This window comes from Thamnophis sirtalis, unplaced genomic scaffold (genome assembly GCF_051295495.1).
Source record: "Thamnophis sirtalis isolate CommonGarterSnake01/CBP01778 unplaced genomic scaffold, rThaSir2_p1.2 scaffold_6, whole genome shotgun sequence".
NCBI lineage: Eukaryota > Metazoa > Chordata > Lepidosauria > Squamata > Natricidae > Thamnophis > Thamnophis sirtalis.
In genome coordinates, this window is record NW_028261386.1 from 50803903 (window position 1) to 50820371 (window position 16469).

The 16469-nt window shown below is 40.6% G+C and overlaps 1 protein-coding gene across 1 annotated transcript in view; it reads left to right on the forward strand.

The window, feature by feature from the left end:
• DNAH14 (dynein axonemal heavy chain 14) overlaps window positions 1-16469 on the forward strand; it is a 230549-nt gene that overhangs the window by 184981 nt on the left and 29099 nt on the right. The window contains 7 exon segments of the mRNA XM_087718645.1: window positions 6078-6287; window positions 8053-8174; window positions 8561-8717; window positions 10505-10715; window positions 11903-12005; window positions 12795-13022; window positions 15575-15772. Coding sequence (XP_087574771.1) covers window positions 6078-6287; window positions 8053-8174; window positions 8561-8717; window positions 10505-10715; window positions 11903-12005; window positions 12795-13022; window positions 15575-15772 — 1229 coding nt within the window.

The following is a 16469-nucleotide window of genomic DNA, read 5'->3' on the forward strand; positions in this document are numbered from 1 at the left end:
AGTGGAGTCAGCAGAAGTACCTGCTATCTATTCCCAAGCAGATATTTGATTTGTTCTGTATTAGAATCATAGAATCGTAGCTTTAGAAAGCCATACAGGCTTTCAAGACTCACCAAGCACCTGTAGGGTGCTAGCATCCAAATTATTTTTGCCTATTTGACAACTATGGGCACTTAACTGAACGCTGCGGTGTTCTTGGCATGCTCAGCTTCGCAGACGCCCCCCCCCTCCCTCCACACAGACGGTGGCTTGCGAGAAATACAGCCCTGGAGGCTTGGGACAGGCAGCGGCATATCTGGCGGTTACGGGCGGCTTCAGCTTCGCAGACAGCTTCTCGGATGGTGCCCCCCCTCCGCGGACGGCAGCCCCCAGCATACATTAAGCTGGGGACAGCGCTGGCGGAGTTTTGGGTAAACTACCATTGTGCACTAGTGTAGAGAGTGCTTGGGGGGGGGGGGACTGAAGGGGCTGGAGAGGCTGGAAGAGTGCCGGGACTGCACTGCGACTGTGAAATGGAGGGTTACAACTGCCCTGGTTGCGTCTGCCTCCGTTTGAAGGACTATTAAACCACTATTAAGCCATCTAAGTGACTGAATTGCCACCCCATACTGTTACACTGAACGCTGAACTGCTGCGCCTGTGGGAAGAGCTAGGGATGGCCTTGGCTGCCCCCTGGCTGACGTTCTTTTTTTTCCTCTCTGTCTCTGCTAAGACCGCGGGGAACGCTGACAATATTGAAAATGGAGTGAATGCTGAGAATATCCAGAGAGAGAGCACTGAATGCTGTGGAGCTTTGTGGGTGTCATTACTCAAGTAGCTGGGCGAATTGAACCATCTCGCGAACTTTGCTGTGCCGCCCGTGGCGAGAGGCGGGCGAGGACTTCCCGACCACCGGGGCCGAGGGTGCCTGCTTGGATCCTGGAAGAGATGGCTGAGACCGTCTTGGCTGCCATGGAGGCGGCTATCGGAGACTGTTTTGGGGGGACCCGACCCCCCCCCCAGGTTGTCTGATGCCTCCATCTGCTGTTTGTGCTGCTGCAGGGTCAGGCTAGGGACAGGGTAGGGTTAGATTAGGATTATAGGGTGGGGTTAGTTTAATTTAAGGTTAGGATTAAGGTGAGGGTGAGGGTGGGGGTGGGGTTGCTAGCCTGATGGCCGAGCGACGGGCTGCCTCCACTGGGAGTGTCACAGTACAGCTGGGAGTGGGGCTTTCCCCCCCCTTTTATCGTGGGCTCTCAGGTGTTCTTTGTCCCGGAGGAGAGGGGTGTTGCTGGCCTGCCGTCACCTGGGGCTGGCCCTACAACTTTCGCTACTCACTGCCTGTGGCCTACTTGCCTCTCAGACTTTTCCTGGCTTCCTCTCTGGACCATCGCTGGGTTATTATTATATGTCTGTGCTATTACTCCTTGGATCTCAGACACTCACACGGGAGGTTTGGACATTACTCCCTTTTCGGCCTTTCGGATTATACAATCAGCTATATTGCGCAGTTTTATAATTTTTTATACATTTGTAATGTTTTACAATTTTTAATTGTATGGAGAGTGTGTGGCATGACTGTGGTTGACTGAATGTTCCCACTTTTTATTATGATATTGTTGTTTTTCTTGTTTTTAACTTGTATTGTGGGGATTGACTGATTGTATGTATGGGTATGTGTGGTGGGCTGGGAGTTTAGCTGGGTACCTCCTGCACTGAGTGCTTTGGCAGAAGTGTCAGGGGGACTCAGGCTTGGTTCCGGCCCTTGGATGTGTGTGTCGAAGGGCCTGCCGGTGAATTCGGCGGCCGGGGAAGAGGGTGGAGGGACCATAGATGCGGGAGTGGGCCGGAATATTGGGGTCATATTGGGGAGGGGCAGATATGGCGGGAACTTCAGGGCGAGCCATTACCGGGGAACGAGGGTTCCCTATGTCAGAGGGATCCCTCCTTCCGGCCCTGTGAGTTCCACTCCAAGGCAGATGGCATGAGTAGTCAGGACCCTGGTCTCAGGTTGCTGTTGCTAAATGCCAGGTCTGTGGTTCACAAGGCTCCCCTCATCCAGGACCTAATTGTAGACGGGGCAGACCTGTCATGTATTACTGAAACCTGGCTGGGCCCGGAGGGAGGAGTCCCCCTCACCGAAATGTGCCCAGAGGGTTTTCAGGTGCTTCATCAACCGCGACCCCAGAGAAAGGGGCGGGGGAGTGGCCATTGTTATCTGACAGTCTTTAGTTCCTTGTAGGATCCCTGCTCCGGAGCTTGTCGGGTGTGAGTCCTTGCTGGTGAAGATGGACCTTGCGGGTCAAGTGGGCTTGTTGTTAACGTACCTGCCTCCCAACAGCGTGACGACAGCCCTCCCCTCGCTCCTCGAGTCAGTAGCTGAGCTGGCAGTTGAGTTCCCCAGACTTATGATACTGGGGGACTTCAATCTGCCTTTGCTTGGCGAACACTCTGACGGAGCGCAGGAGTTCATGGCTTCCATGACAGCCATGGGCTTGACCCAAGTAATCCAGGGTCCGACTCACTCAGCGGGTCACACACTCGACCTCGTATTTCTCTCGGAGCAGTGGAGCTGTGATCTTGGTTTGAGGGGTAGTGAGATCTTGCCCCTGTCATGATCGGACCACTTCCTACTGAGGCTTGACTTTCGGAGACCAATCCCCTGCTGTAGGGAGGAGGAACCGATTAAATGGTTCCATCCCAGGCGTCTTATGGATCCTCAGGGTTTCCAGATGGTGCTTGGTGTTATGCCTGATACTCTCGCCCGCAGTCCGGTGGAGACCTTAGTTGCTGCTTGGAACTCGGCAGCGTCTGAGGCTCTCCACCAGATTGCGCCTTTACGGCCAATCCGCGGCAGTGGATCCAGGAGGGCCCCTTGGTTTACCGATGACCTTCGGGAGATGAAGTGCCAAAAGAGACGCCTAGAGCGCCGCTGGAGGTCCAGTAAATCCGAGTCAGACCGAGCACTATTAAAAGCTTGCATCGGAGCATACCTCTCAGCAATACGGACAGCCAAGAACACCTATATTGCCGCTCTGATAGTGTCTGCTGAGTCATGCCCTGCCGCCTTGTTTAGGGTGACCCGCTCCCTCCTAAATGGGAGGGTTGCGGATAACCCCCTACAAGGTAGAGCAGACGAATATGTCCAGTTCCTCGCGGACAAAGTTGCTCGGCTTCGGATGGACCTGGACTCCATTGCGCAGAGCCAGCCGGGGTACCGGGGGAAGGTCTTGAACAATATCTCTGGACTGACTTTCAACTTGTTCCTCCTGATGAAGTGGACAAGGCCAGGGGAGCGGTGAGTGCCGCCACGTGTGTACTGGACCCGTGCCCCTCCTGGCTGGTCGCGAACAGCAAGGTGGTGACACGGAGCTGGATCCAGGCGATGGTGAATTCCTCTCTTCGGGAGGGCTTCTTTCTGCCAGCATTGAAGACAGCGGTGGTGAGACCCCTCCTGAAGAAGCCATCGCTGGATCCAGCCATTTTGAACAACTACCGTCCAGTCTCCAATCTCCCCTTTATTGGGAAGGTTGTTGAGAAAGTGGTAGCCTCTCAGCTCCGACGGTCCTTGGACGAAGCCGATTATCTGGATTCCTTTCAGTCCGGATTCAGGCCTGGCTACAGCACGGAAACCGCTTTGGTCGCACTGACCAATGATCTCTGGAGAGCCAGGGATGGAGGTCATCCCTCCATCCTAGTGCTTCTTGACCTCTCAGCGGTCTTCGATACCATCGACCATGGTATCCTTCTGCGACGGTTACGAGAGGTGGGGTGGGAGGCACCGTTTTTCGGTGGTTCTCCTCCTACCTCTCGGACAGGTCGCAGTCGGTGTTGGTCGGGGGGCAGAGGTCGACCCCTAGGCCCCTGAAATATGGGGTCCCACAGGGTTCGGTCCTATCCCACCTCCTGTTTAACATCTACATGAAGCCGCTGGGTGAGATCATTCGACGGCACGGGATAAAATACCATCAATACGGGGATGATACCCAGTTGTATCTGTCTGCCCCGTGCCAACTCAGTGAAGCGGTTGACGTGATGTGCCAGTGCCTGGAGGCTGTCAGGGTCTGGATGGGGGTTAACAAGCTTGCGCTCAATCCAGACAAGACTGAGTGGCTGTTGTGTTTCCCTCCCAAAAATTTGGTTAGTATTCCATCACTCAGGCTGGGGGGTGAAATTTTACGCCCCTCAGACAGGGTTCGCAATTTGGGAGTCCTCCTGGACCCACAGCTGACCTTAGAACATCATTTGTCGGCTGTGACCAGGGGGGCATTTGCCCAGGTTCGCCTGGTGCACCAATTGCGTCCCTACCTGAACCGGGAGGCACTCGCAACAGTCACTCATGCCCTCGTGACCTCAAGACTGGACTACTGCAATGCGCTCTACATGGGGCAGCCCTTGAAGAGCATTCGGAGACTTCAGCTCGTCCAGAATGCAGCCGCGCGAGCGATTGTGGGTGAACCTCGGTACACCCACGTTACACCTATCCTCCGCGAGCTGCACTGGTTACCGATTGGTCTCCGGATACGTTTCAAGGTGCTAGTCATCACTTATAAAGCCCTTCATGGTATTGGACCTGGGTACTTGAGAGACCGCCTGCTGCCAATTACCTCCCAAAGACCCATTAGATCACACAGGGCTGGCCTCCTCCGGGTTCCGTCCACCAGCCAATGCCATCTGGCTACTACCAGGGGGAGGGCCTTCTCTGTGGCAGCTCCGGCCATTTGGAACGAACTCCCCGCAGAGATTCGGACCCTCACCTCTCTCCAGGCCTTCCGAAAAGCCGTTAAAACCTGGCTGTGACGGCAGGCCTGGGGTTGATGAGTTCCCTTCCCCTCTCGATTTGTGTGTCTGTTGGTTATTTTTTAAATGCTTGTATTTGTAGTTTTTGTGTTTCCCTTTCCCCCTTTGGGTTTGTGCGCCGCCCTAAGTCCCGCTGGGAATAGGGCGGCATATAAATAAAACTAAACCTAAACCTAAACCATATCAGACAGGTGGGTATCTAATCTTTGCTTGAACATATTGATGAAGGGTACAGGGAAAATGACTCTTGGTAAATTGTTCTGCTGTAGGGTTGTTTTTATTTTTAGGAAGTTTTTTCTAATATTTATTCTAATATTCAACTGAAATCTGTCTTCCAGTAACTTAAATCCATTATTCCTGGTCCTTTCTTTTGGAATCAGAGAAAAAACTATCTTGATCTTTTTCCATCTGACATCTTTCTGATATTTGAGGAGTGCTATCATATCTTATCTCAATAATCTCTTCTAAGACTAAAGATATGAAATACTTAGGGTCATTCTTCATTGAATTTAGCTTCTAATCTCCTTGTCAAGTTTGTTATGGTGCCAAGAATCACCTACAGTTCTGAAGTTCCTTTGATCCAAGAGAGTAGACAAGAATAATTATGCCTTGTAATGTTCATCCTTTGTAGGATTTTATACAGATTGGTATCTTGAATCCATGAGCAAAATTGCTTTGCTCAACTTTTTAGCTTTTAGCCTTATGCAACACTGTCTGCTATTATCACAATTAGCATCCCGTTTTCTGGGTTATCTTGATATAACTCAATTGTGCATGAAGAACACACTACAAAGTACCATATAAGCATAATATATCTTTAAAAAGAAAAGTTGCACATATTAAAACAATATATTTTATTGAAGAAATTTAAAAAACTTTATATCACTATAAATGTAGATGCATTTATGAGTTATTTTAACAAAGCAATCAAATGCATGTCTTTGCAGAACAAAATTCCTCTTTGTTCAATTATAATTGATGTGCTAGAGGAGGGTTGTGTTAGCCTTTGGTTAAAATTAGGTGGCATTGTCCAAGCTATCAGTTAAAATACGAAAGAGATATTCACTCACAGCAAACTGATTGTGTCCTCCTGGTGATTAAACCAAGTTTAGGTGCTACCACAAGATACAGCTTTATTGCTGCCTCTCAGATTGGTTTTTCAATCCACTAGTCAGGATAATCATGACAACATGAACATATTGCAGCCAAAATTAATAATTCAGTTATAAGTCATGGATTGAATTAAAAGTATAATACTTACATCTGTCCTAATTAAATGTTTCATATTATTTTATTAGACTCGTGTGTATTTAACAAAACTGCTCCATTCCACTGGATAAGTGAAATGATGTGGAAAGAATGTCAGTACATGAGTACTCAAATACCAGCATTCAACCTATTGTGCAGTTCTCTGTCAACATATCCTCAACAGTGGAATGATTTTCTAGATAGTGAGAATGTGTATGATTTGATTAGTACATGTTATAGACCATTATCACCAAAGCAAGGTAACTGGTAAAATATAATAATTTTCCTGGGCTTAAACAATCTCAAGAAAATGCAAGTTTGAAATATCTGTACATCCTTTACCTCTACCTCTTCCAAAACCACTTGGAAGAGGATTTATGCTAATTGTTTTTTCTAACTGGATGTTAGAAATAAATTAATTAAATCACGTAACTAAATATAGATGGGAAATGTATAGCTGTGCAAAAGTCAGCAAGTTGTATGCCTTGTGCATTTTATGTACTTTATGTAACTGTAATATAGATACTAACATGCCTTCCATATGGCATTAACCAAGTATAGATTGTTGATGTCCTAATAACTTGTTCTATATGCAGCCCATAGTAATTCCATACAAATGAAACTCAATATTTTATAGTGCTTTTTTTCAAGATATAAATATTCAAATGCTTATTCTCCAAATAATCTATATAAGCAGTGTACCATCCTTTCCCCTAACTCTTATATTCAAATTAGCATTTCAACTTCCTCTTTAATGAACCGTGACATCATGTATATTTTAAATAAATAATTACATTTAAAAATGTTTTTGTTTTTTGTAAAGTAAGCATGTCCCTAAATACAATGGTATAGAAATACAATTCACAATAAAATAATTCAAAAAGTTAAAATATTTAGATTACTAAAATCAAGGAGAGTGAAGAACTTGAAGTCACTACCTTTAGTCAATGTTAGTCATATTGTCTGATCCTTTGAAGGCAAATGACCAGTTGAATTGCTACAGGGCAGTATACTTTCCCACATAAAATAAATCACATTTTCCATAAAATTTGCCTATTAATGTGAAACAATGATTTGCTGACCAATGAATAAGAGACTAATGGTTAAATGTAAACATTTATTCAACAATTGTTTGGTTTGTCTTGCAGGAAGTCATACTAAAATGAGATAATTACAGAACTTATAAACATGTATAATAAATATTCCACATTATATGCTTTTACCTGATATATTTTTGCACATATTGTGCCCTTTTTGTTCCTCATATGTCCTTTTAAACACTGATCACTTCTCTATCCTAGAACTTCCTGGATTGCATAATAATTTATTATCTGCTTTCTTGTGCATAACCTTTAGAAATAACTAGGCAACCCATGCTTCATTGGATCATCATTTCAGAGATATTTCCTTACCTAAATAAAAAATAGAATGACCATGATGGGCAAATAGATAGTGGAAACAAATGACTTCTTTCCTTCCTTCCTTCCTTCCTTCCTTCCTTCCTTCCTTCCTTCCTTCCTTCCTTCCTTCCTTTCTTCCTTCCTTCCTTCCTTCCACATTTCGTCCTGTCCTCTCCCTTCCCAGCAGGCAGGTACATTGCTAGTTCTAGGTGGGTGAGCAAGGGATTATGAGACTGACTGGGAAACTGTCAGAACGTGGAAAATAAAGATCATGTGCAGCAGCCCAATAGACAGCCACTAGTAATAAAGCAGTTATAACTTTCCCAAATTTAATTCCCTTAGGAATCATGGGTTCCATATTTTTGATATGTTCTGTAAGTTAGCCCATTTGAGGTACCTTGATCAAAAAATATTTTCTATGAAGTATGATTTTGCCCATTTAAAAGTCATGACAAGAATTTTAGTAAGGGACATCTTGTTTGATCAAGGCAATATGCTTGGAAATTTTAATTACATTAAACAAAGTTTATAATACTGAAAAAGTACCAATTTGTTACAATGTTTATACAGTATAATTGTTAAACATTTCAATGTTTCAGTAATTATTTAATAATTACTTTAACAGAATCAGAATCACAGCTAGGAAGAGAAAGGGAGGAGGAGGAGGAGGAGGAGGAGGAGGAGGAGGAGAGTATACATGTAATTTTTCCTTGGGAGAAGCTTTCTCCATTTGAAAGACTTATATTGGCAAGTAATGAAAATATTACTGGTTTAAAGTATTTTTTGGCATTTAGAAGAAGCATGTTTCTAGCTGATTTGAAAGATATCTGACAGTTAATGATATTGGCATACAAAATTCAGAAACTGTATTGTATTGGGAGAGCCAAACATTTTTCCTTGAGATTAGACTGTCATCTCCTGCTATTTCTGAGGACTGTGAGGGCATGATTTTGACATCTCAAGTGTGGGAAAGGATGAACTTTTCAGATTTTTTGCTAGTTGATTGGAAAGAGGGCTAAAGGAGGGGCAAAACTTATGTATTTGTGTTCCTCCGCTAAGCAACACCCAGAACTAAACATCACAACACTTTGTGTAAAACAAGATGTTATCATTGTCACTTTTATTTTTTCTAGATAAAAGTTCTTCGTTCAGAAATGTTAAACCAAGCAGTACAAATATTTGTAACTGAGAAATTAGGAACTAGGTATTTTCAGACTGGAGGAATTAATTTAAAAGGAATGTATGAAGGATCTGATTCTACAACTCCACTAATTATCCTCCATACTCATGGTGAGCATTTGATAGACTGTATGTGTTCCTTTGTGTTCAGCACATGTGTATATATGTATTAGTTTGTAAATTATTTTTTATATTTATTCTATATATGCAAATAATACATTTATCATCTATCTAACACTACTTGTTACTAACAAGATCAGCACATTCTGATTGCTTCCACCTATCTTATCCAATCCAGCAGGAGAGGAATACTGTGGGTACCATTGGCCAATGAATATCTGCTGGTGGGGCCCAGTAGGAGAGCCATCCCTCCATAGTACCCACCTTTGTATAATATCATCCTTCCAGAGATTAGGTTAGGTCTCAGTTGTATATTAAACTTTAAATTTCTCCAAATCAATATGTGTATTTGAATCCAGAATTTTCCACTGAATCCACCAAACATTAAATGCCCCTTCATTTTTTTTCACATTTTCACCATAAATTTGAAGTGCCTTTATAGTTTCTAGACAATTTGTAAGGTCTCCATTGTTCCATCTGTATATTAAAACCATTATTTTAGCCCACTTCATCATATATACTTTCACTTGTTCTTTTGTGGTTATTGTTGTTGTTTTATGATGTTTTATATGTGCAACTTGCACAGAGTTTTGTGATTGGGGCAGTATAGAAATTGTGCCAAATAATTAAATAGATAAATAATAAACTATAGTCAATCTGTTTTGAGTACATTGCAGATAATTTATACAATTTGTCCACAAATAGTCTAGATTGTTCTTTCCTCTCTTTTTTAAGCAGTTTTTTTATTTTTTGTTACATACGGTACTTAAAACTTCTTTATAAACAAATGTTGTCCAGGTTTTCCCCTCTTTACGTCTTCTAATTATATATAGTACATTTTACATCTTTTTTCCATTTCAGTCATCTCTTCATTCCATAATCTCCCGCTTAATTTGAATTTCTTCTTAATATATTGACAATATTATTATTTGCCTCTCCAAGTTACCGGTAATCACATTTAACATATCATTTCCATCTATTATTCTGTTTTACTGTTAATAACATATATCCTCAAATTTAATTTTTATATTAAACATTTCATCTGATTAGTTATTCACAAATTTTAATCTATTTCCCACACATTATATTAAACATAAACCTTTGGCTATATTCACTAAATTTGATTCTATTCTATTAACAAATCCTTCTCTTAATCATTTTCTCTTGGTCTCTCAGGAACTTCATTTCTCTTATGGTCGTTTCATCCATTTACTTGGCTTTTTCTTTTTCTTGATCTTGAAATTTTTATATTTTTTCTTTCAGATTCTTTTTCTCCTTTTTAATTCTATTGTTCTGATAGCTCTTCCCAATTTTTCCCTTCAACTTTCCCCAATATTCCCATTTTTGCTATTTAACTTTCCCTTTTTGAGGGGAAGATTGTTCTTTCCTAATTGTGCCATTTACATTCCAACTAATGATTAACAATCTCTTCAGGTTTCCTCTGAGAATACCTCCATTAGGTCTTCCTTAGATTCACTTGGTGCCAACTTTTTATATTCATCTAACATTACAGAAAGTACAAAAGTTTTCAAGTCAATGCAGCCAAATAATCAGGCAGTGTTCTTAGCCATATTGCGCTGACTGACTGCTCTATTCCCAGATTATTTGAACAACTGCCTTTTTACTGGTTTACATTTACCTGTCCCATCAGGTCCATTAGGAACTGTATATTCTGGGTCCATACACATATTCACTGACAATATGTCACAGTAACATTGTTCTACGTAAATGTCTTTTCACATGAAATAATAAAAGGTATTCTTTTGTATATTATATAGAGATAGACATTACAGCAATTGTCTTGCGCTTTGCCCAAGAAATAAAAACAAGTACACAAAATCTGCAAATGCTATCTCTGGGACGTGGCCAAGGAAGCAAAGCAGAGGAATTGATATATAAAGCACAACTACTGGGTGAACAGTGGGTATTCCTTCAGAATTGCCACCTCGCAACTTCATTTATGCCAAGATTGTGCAAAATTGTTGATTCGTAAGCACTTTTTAAAATAATTTCTATACATGATTTATTCTCAGATGGTGAGGAACCAAATTAGGCTAATTTTAGTTCTGTTCAGTTTTTGGTAGTCTCTGAGCTTGGTTAAAACCTAGAGATGTTTCATTATCAGACTAAGTAGCTTCATTGCTGTGTGAAAGAGTGGAATATGCTGAGTGGCCTACTAGTCTTGATGGGAATGTGGCTTCCCAGTTGAAACTGTGATTGAGTCTGTCCTTGTAAGGTTAGATCTTTGTCCACTTGTTTGATTAGTGTTCATGGAAACAGTTTGCCACTCATCTGTCTATCCAATGTAATCACAATTACAGTCCTTACATTGTATATTATAGGTAATTCTGTTTCCTGCTGCTATCTTCTATCCTGCTATGGATACATTAGCAGAAAATGCCCACATCTAAATCCAGCAGGATCTCTCACAAAATCTCTTTATATCCTTAAATAATAACCTATAAAGAGATAATTAAACATCTATGCCTATAGTAGACAGTATTAACATTAACATTATTTGTCTATAGAGATTTTCAGTTATTCAGGTCATGATTGTCCAAAAGGTGCTTTTCAGAAGGCAACTGGACTGCCTTTGTTTCTTTTCCTTGAAGGCAAAAAAAACCCTTTCAAAAAGCTTCTTCAATTCTGACTGAATGGTGGGGAATGGAAGGATTCATATTCTTGTCTTTGCAATCATCTGGTCACTAGCACTCTGAAGGTTGGTCGTTGAGGCCACTTCTGTATCCTCAGGGTCACCTGAATCAGAATGCAAATGGCTGTTGAACCTTCCTGAAACTTCAGCAGTTCCTAGAAGGTTCCACACCCATTTGCATTCTGATTCAGGTGACCCTGGACGTACAGATAAACCCACAACTGGCTTCAACGACCAACCATCAGAGTGCTAATGACCACATGACTGCAAAGAAAATAATATAAATCCTTCCGTTCTCTACCATTCAGTCAGAACTGAAGAAGCTTTTTGAATGAAAAGTTTTTTGCCTTCAAGGAAAAAAACAATGAGAGCCCAATTGCCTTTTGAAAAGCATCTATGGGATTAACATTATTTCTTCTAATTTTTATGGGGTTTTTTGTAAAATAGAATTGATGATTGGGCACTATAATGTTGTATCACATTTCAAGTAGTAAAATTGTTATAAAAATGATTACTTCCATAGCTTTATCCTACCTGATACAACTATAAATCCAGGATTTAGACTATGGTTAAGTTCAACATCAGATAGATCTTTACCCATATCTATCTTGAGAAGCGGGCTAAAGGTAAGATTTCCAACAATCTGAGATATTATTCAGTAGTTTATATAATTACTAATGAGAGGATTTTTTTTACAAAGGATAAAATATAAGCTAAAATGAGTTGAGCTATGGTGAATACATTAACTTATAATAGAGCCAAGGTGGCGCAGTGGTTAAAATGCAGCACTGCAGGCTACTGCTAGATCAGCAGGTCAGCGGTTCAAATCTCACCGGCTCAGGGTTGACTCAGCCTTCCATCCTTCCGAGGTGGGTAAAATGAGGACCCAGATTGTTGGGGGCAATATGCTGACTCTCTGTAAACCGCTTAGAGAGGCCTGGAAGGCCTATGAAGCGGTATATAAGTCTACTGCTACTGCTATATTGCTATTTATAATAAAAATGTAGAGACAAATAATCTACATAATCAAACATTGACAGAATCTTGTTGCTTTAGGAGAAAGTTGAGTGTTTCTGCTAGCCCAAAATTGCATCTACATGGACAAAAATAAATAGATTTTAGCAAATTTGATGTAGAGAGCAAACAAGGTGGTCTTGTCAAACGTATGAAGAAATTATTGCCAAGACTAAGGGGGCTGAAATATTTTTAAAGTCCAGAAGAGACAGCATTCAAAAGCATCTCAGACAGACACCTCCTTAATTCACTGAACTATAAGTAGGTAGTATAAGATGACTGGATTTAAAAGATTATGTTATTATAGACAATGTCAGTAAAAGTTCTTTGTGTGTTTATTTGTTTTATTGATAAATTTCCTGTGAATGTTTACTCATAATCTGTTTGTTTATTTCCTCAAGATAGTAATAGAAACTCCACAAGGACTAAAAGGAACATTACTTCAAACTTTTGGATTTGGTGACACTGCTGTAGTAACAGAAACTATATTTAATAAAACCAACTGTGGGCCATCATGGAAAAGATTGTTGTTTAGCCTATGTTTCTTCAATGCTGTCATTCTTGAAAGAAAGAAGTATGGAGTTTTGGGCTGGAACATTCCATATGCTTTTAATTCTTCCGATTTAGAGGCAAGAGAAAATGTTATATAAAATTATATTTGCAAATTAAAATGTATTTTGCTGAACCTATGTCACTATGGATCTTTTTTCAATTGGCTCTCCTCCTTTTTTATTATATTCAATTTTTCCCCTAACCCAGTGATGAACCCTAATCTTTTAAATATCAAGTGCCCAAACTGCGCTCATGCGCATGTCCAAACTGAAAGATGTGTACGTGCGCACAAACTCCCACATGTGCAGACATGTGTAGACAAGTGCACAGAGAGACATGAACATGAACAGACATGCACACATGCAAGTGCAGATATGCGCACCTGCGCAGCAGAGACCCAAAGATCAGCTGGCCAGCGGGAGGCGTGGCATCCCAACACTGGCAGTGTAGCAAGAGGTAAGATCTTTTTCTTTTGTAACCTTCTGTTTTGTCGTTTGCAGAGAAACAGAAGCTCACAAAAGAAAAGCCACAGAGATCTGACCTGGGGAGATGGTGCACATGCCAGCAGAGAGGGCTCTGCGTGACATGTGCCAGAGGTTCACCATCACGGCCCTAATCCATTAGTTTATGTACTTTTCTTTACCTTATTTAATATACTTTGTATTTAACTTTGAATTGTGAGGTTGGAAACAGTATTTTTTATTATCTTTGGCTTTGTAATTAGGAAAATTATATGGAATTGTAAGAAATAGTTGTAATAATGATTACCAGGCTATCAATAATCCCCACAATGCCTTAGATGTGGAAATCACATTCTAGGTATTTTTGCTATATAAATTATCTTCTCTGTCAAATATCTAGTCTCCTCCTCCCACTAAAAACATACCTAGATATTTAACCAGGACTTAATTCCAGACTTTTGTCCATCTTGATAGCCATGCTCTGAACTTGCTCCAGTTTATTAATGTCTTCTTTAAACAGGTATATGCAAAACTAAGCACAATACTGAAAGCATGTTCTGATCAAAGCAAAGTGCAGTGAGATGCAGATCATGTAGATCTGGACCAGTGGTGGGTTTCAAAAATTGTTCGAACCTACTCTGTGGGTGTGGCCTCCTTTGTGGGAGTGGCTTGCTGCCCATGTGACCGGATGGGAGTGGCTCTGCCGCCCATGTGACCGGATATGAAGTTGCCGACGACACTTGTCAGAACCACCTTAAATTACCTCACACACAGCACTGGCATGCATAAGAATATGATGTAAACTTGTTTTTTAAAAGGCATCTTTGGTTTGCGTTAAAACAACTTCAGCACACGCAATGTTCTGATTGCTCCACAAACGCAGTAGTCATCCTTACCTTTCACAGAGGCACTGAGTTTTATAAATATGAGCATGATAGTGTAGAATAATCATATCCAAGGACCAAAAATTTTTGGAACCTCTTCTGTAGGTGTAGCCTGCTTTCTGGGTCCATTGGTGGAACTTCTTCTAACCGGTTCGGTAGATTTGACGAACCGGTTCTACCGAATAGGTGCGAACTGGTAGGAACCCACCTCTGATCTGGACTCTTTGTTCCCTTAATTGCTCTTCAAGATTCCATTGGCCTTCTTTGCATTATATTTTTGGGACATATTCAACTTATGATTCACTAGTATACAAAACTCTTGTGCTTCTCTTCAACTAGATTTTCCAAATTCTGTTTTTAAAAAAATCTTATTTACTTGCATAACTTTACATTTCTCCCTGTTAAATTTCAATATATTTCATTTTTACCCACTGTTTGTAGCTTTTTTGAATTTGCCTACCATACAAGGCTTTTTAAAATATTTTCCTTCTATACCCAGGTATTAGCTATCCCTCCTAGCTTTGCATCATATGCAGATTTGGTAAGCTTTTCCTCAACTCCCTCATCCATATTATCTATAAAAATATTGAACCAGGCTCAGGACAGAGTCTTGTGGCACCCCACTGAAGATGTCTCTCCAGATAGATAATTGATTTAGTCCACTTATAAATACTCACTGAGCATAATCCATAAGCTATCCGTGGATCCACCTAATTGTTGAGTAATAAAAACTTGGAACTTAGAATAATTTTATTGCCCCTTTGAATGTACACTAATCAGCATACATTAAAATGAAATTTCATTGCATGCAGCTCTCAAAGGGTCACCACCTCCAATATACACTCCATAAACATGACTAAATAAATAAATAAATACAAAATTATGCATATACCCTCATATATGACACAGAGAAAAAACACACACTACTTTGGTTGTATATGTGTACATGGTGAGAAATCCATATTTGATCCCTTTATTAATGACACTAAGAGAGATTTAATTGGACCTTCTGAAGTCAAGCTATAACCATGTCTATAACATTTCCCCAATCTATAGCATGGTATAGCTTGACTTCAGAAGGCTCATAATAATAAAACAATAACTTTTCTAAACATCCAGTCTTATTTAATACATTGAAAATATTACTATGTTTAAAAAATGATTCGTTGGATTCATGAATCTGAAGTGTTATTCAGCTTATTCAACTAATAAGCATTCAGCTAACAAGTATTCAACAAATAAGTAATAAAAAAGTAATTCCTAATGATAACTTTTCTTTTCCAGTTTTCGATCAAAATATTGGAAGTGCTCCTTGAGAAGCACCAAAAGATTCCTTGGGTAGCATTGCATTATTTGACTGGAGAAGTAATATATGGAGGCCATGTAACTGATAATTGGGACCGTAGATGCTTGCTTAGCATTTTAGATAATTTTTATAATCCTTCTGTATTGGGAGAAGATTTTGTTTATACTGCTGATGAGGTATGAGAACTATTTTTCATTATGTTACTGTTTTAATATCACAAATTTACAACTGAGTGAACAGAGTAGGTTTACTCTGAAGGAGAGATGGTTTAGGAGTCATAAAAAGAATCTTCAACAATTTGTATTACTTATTTGATTTGTCCTGCATTTATCTATCTTTCTATGTCTGTCTGTCTGTCTGTCTGTCTGTCTGTCTATCTATCTATCTATCTATCTATCTATCTATCTATCTATCTATCTATCAATCATCTATTGCAAAGACAGCATATAATGCATGAAATCCAGCTGGATGGCTTTGAGCCAGTCACTATTTCTTAGTTGAACTTACCTGCTATTATTCCCCCATACACAACCCTATAAGATGAGTTGAGCTAAGAGACTGGTTCAAGTCACCCAGCTGAATTCCTTGCATAAGACAGGTCATGAACGTATAGCCTCCTTGTTGCTAGTCCAGCACCTTAGCTACTACATATTTATTCATAGAATATTTATGTAGAAGAGAGAGGACAAATCAAAACTAGACTTTGAAAATCAAAAATAGATACTGAAAAGAAACAATTTCCATAAACATTATAAAACAACTTTTCCTGGGTGCGGCTCTGGAGTGTCCAAGCATGGGTTAAATACAGCCAATCTGCCCAGGACTGAATTGAAACTTTAAGCCACACCTCTGGTGCTGGCTATTCTTCAGATT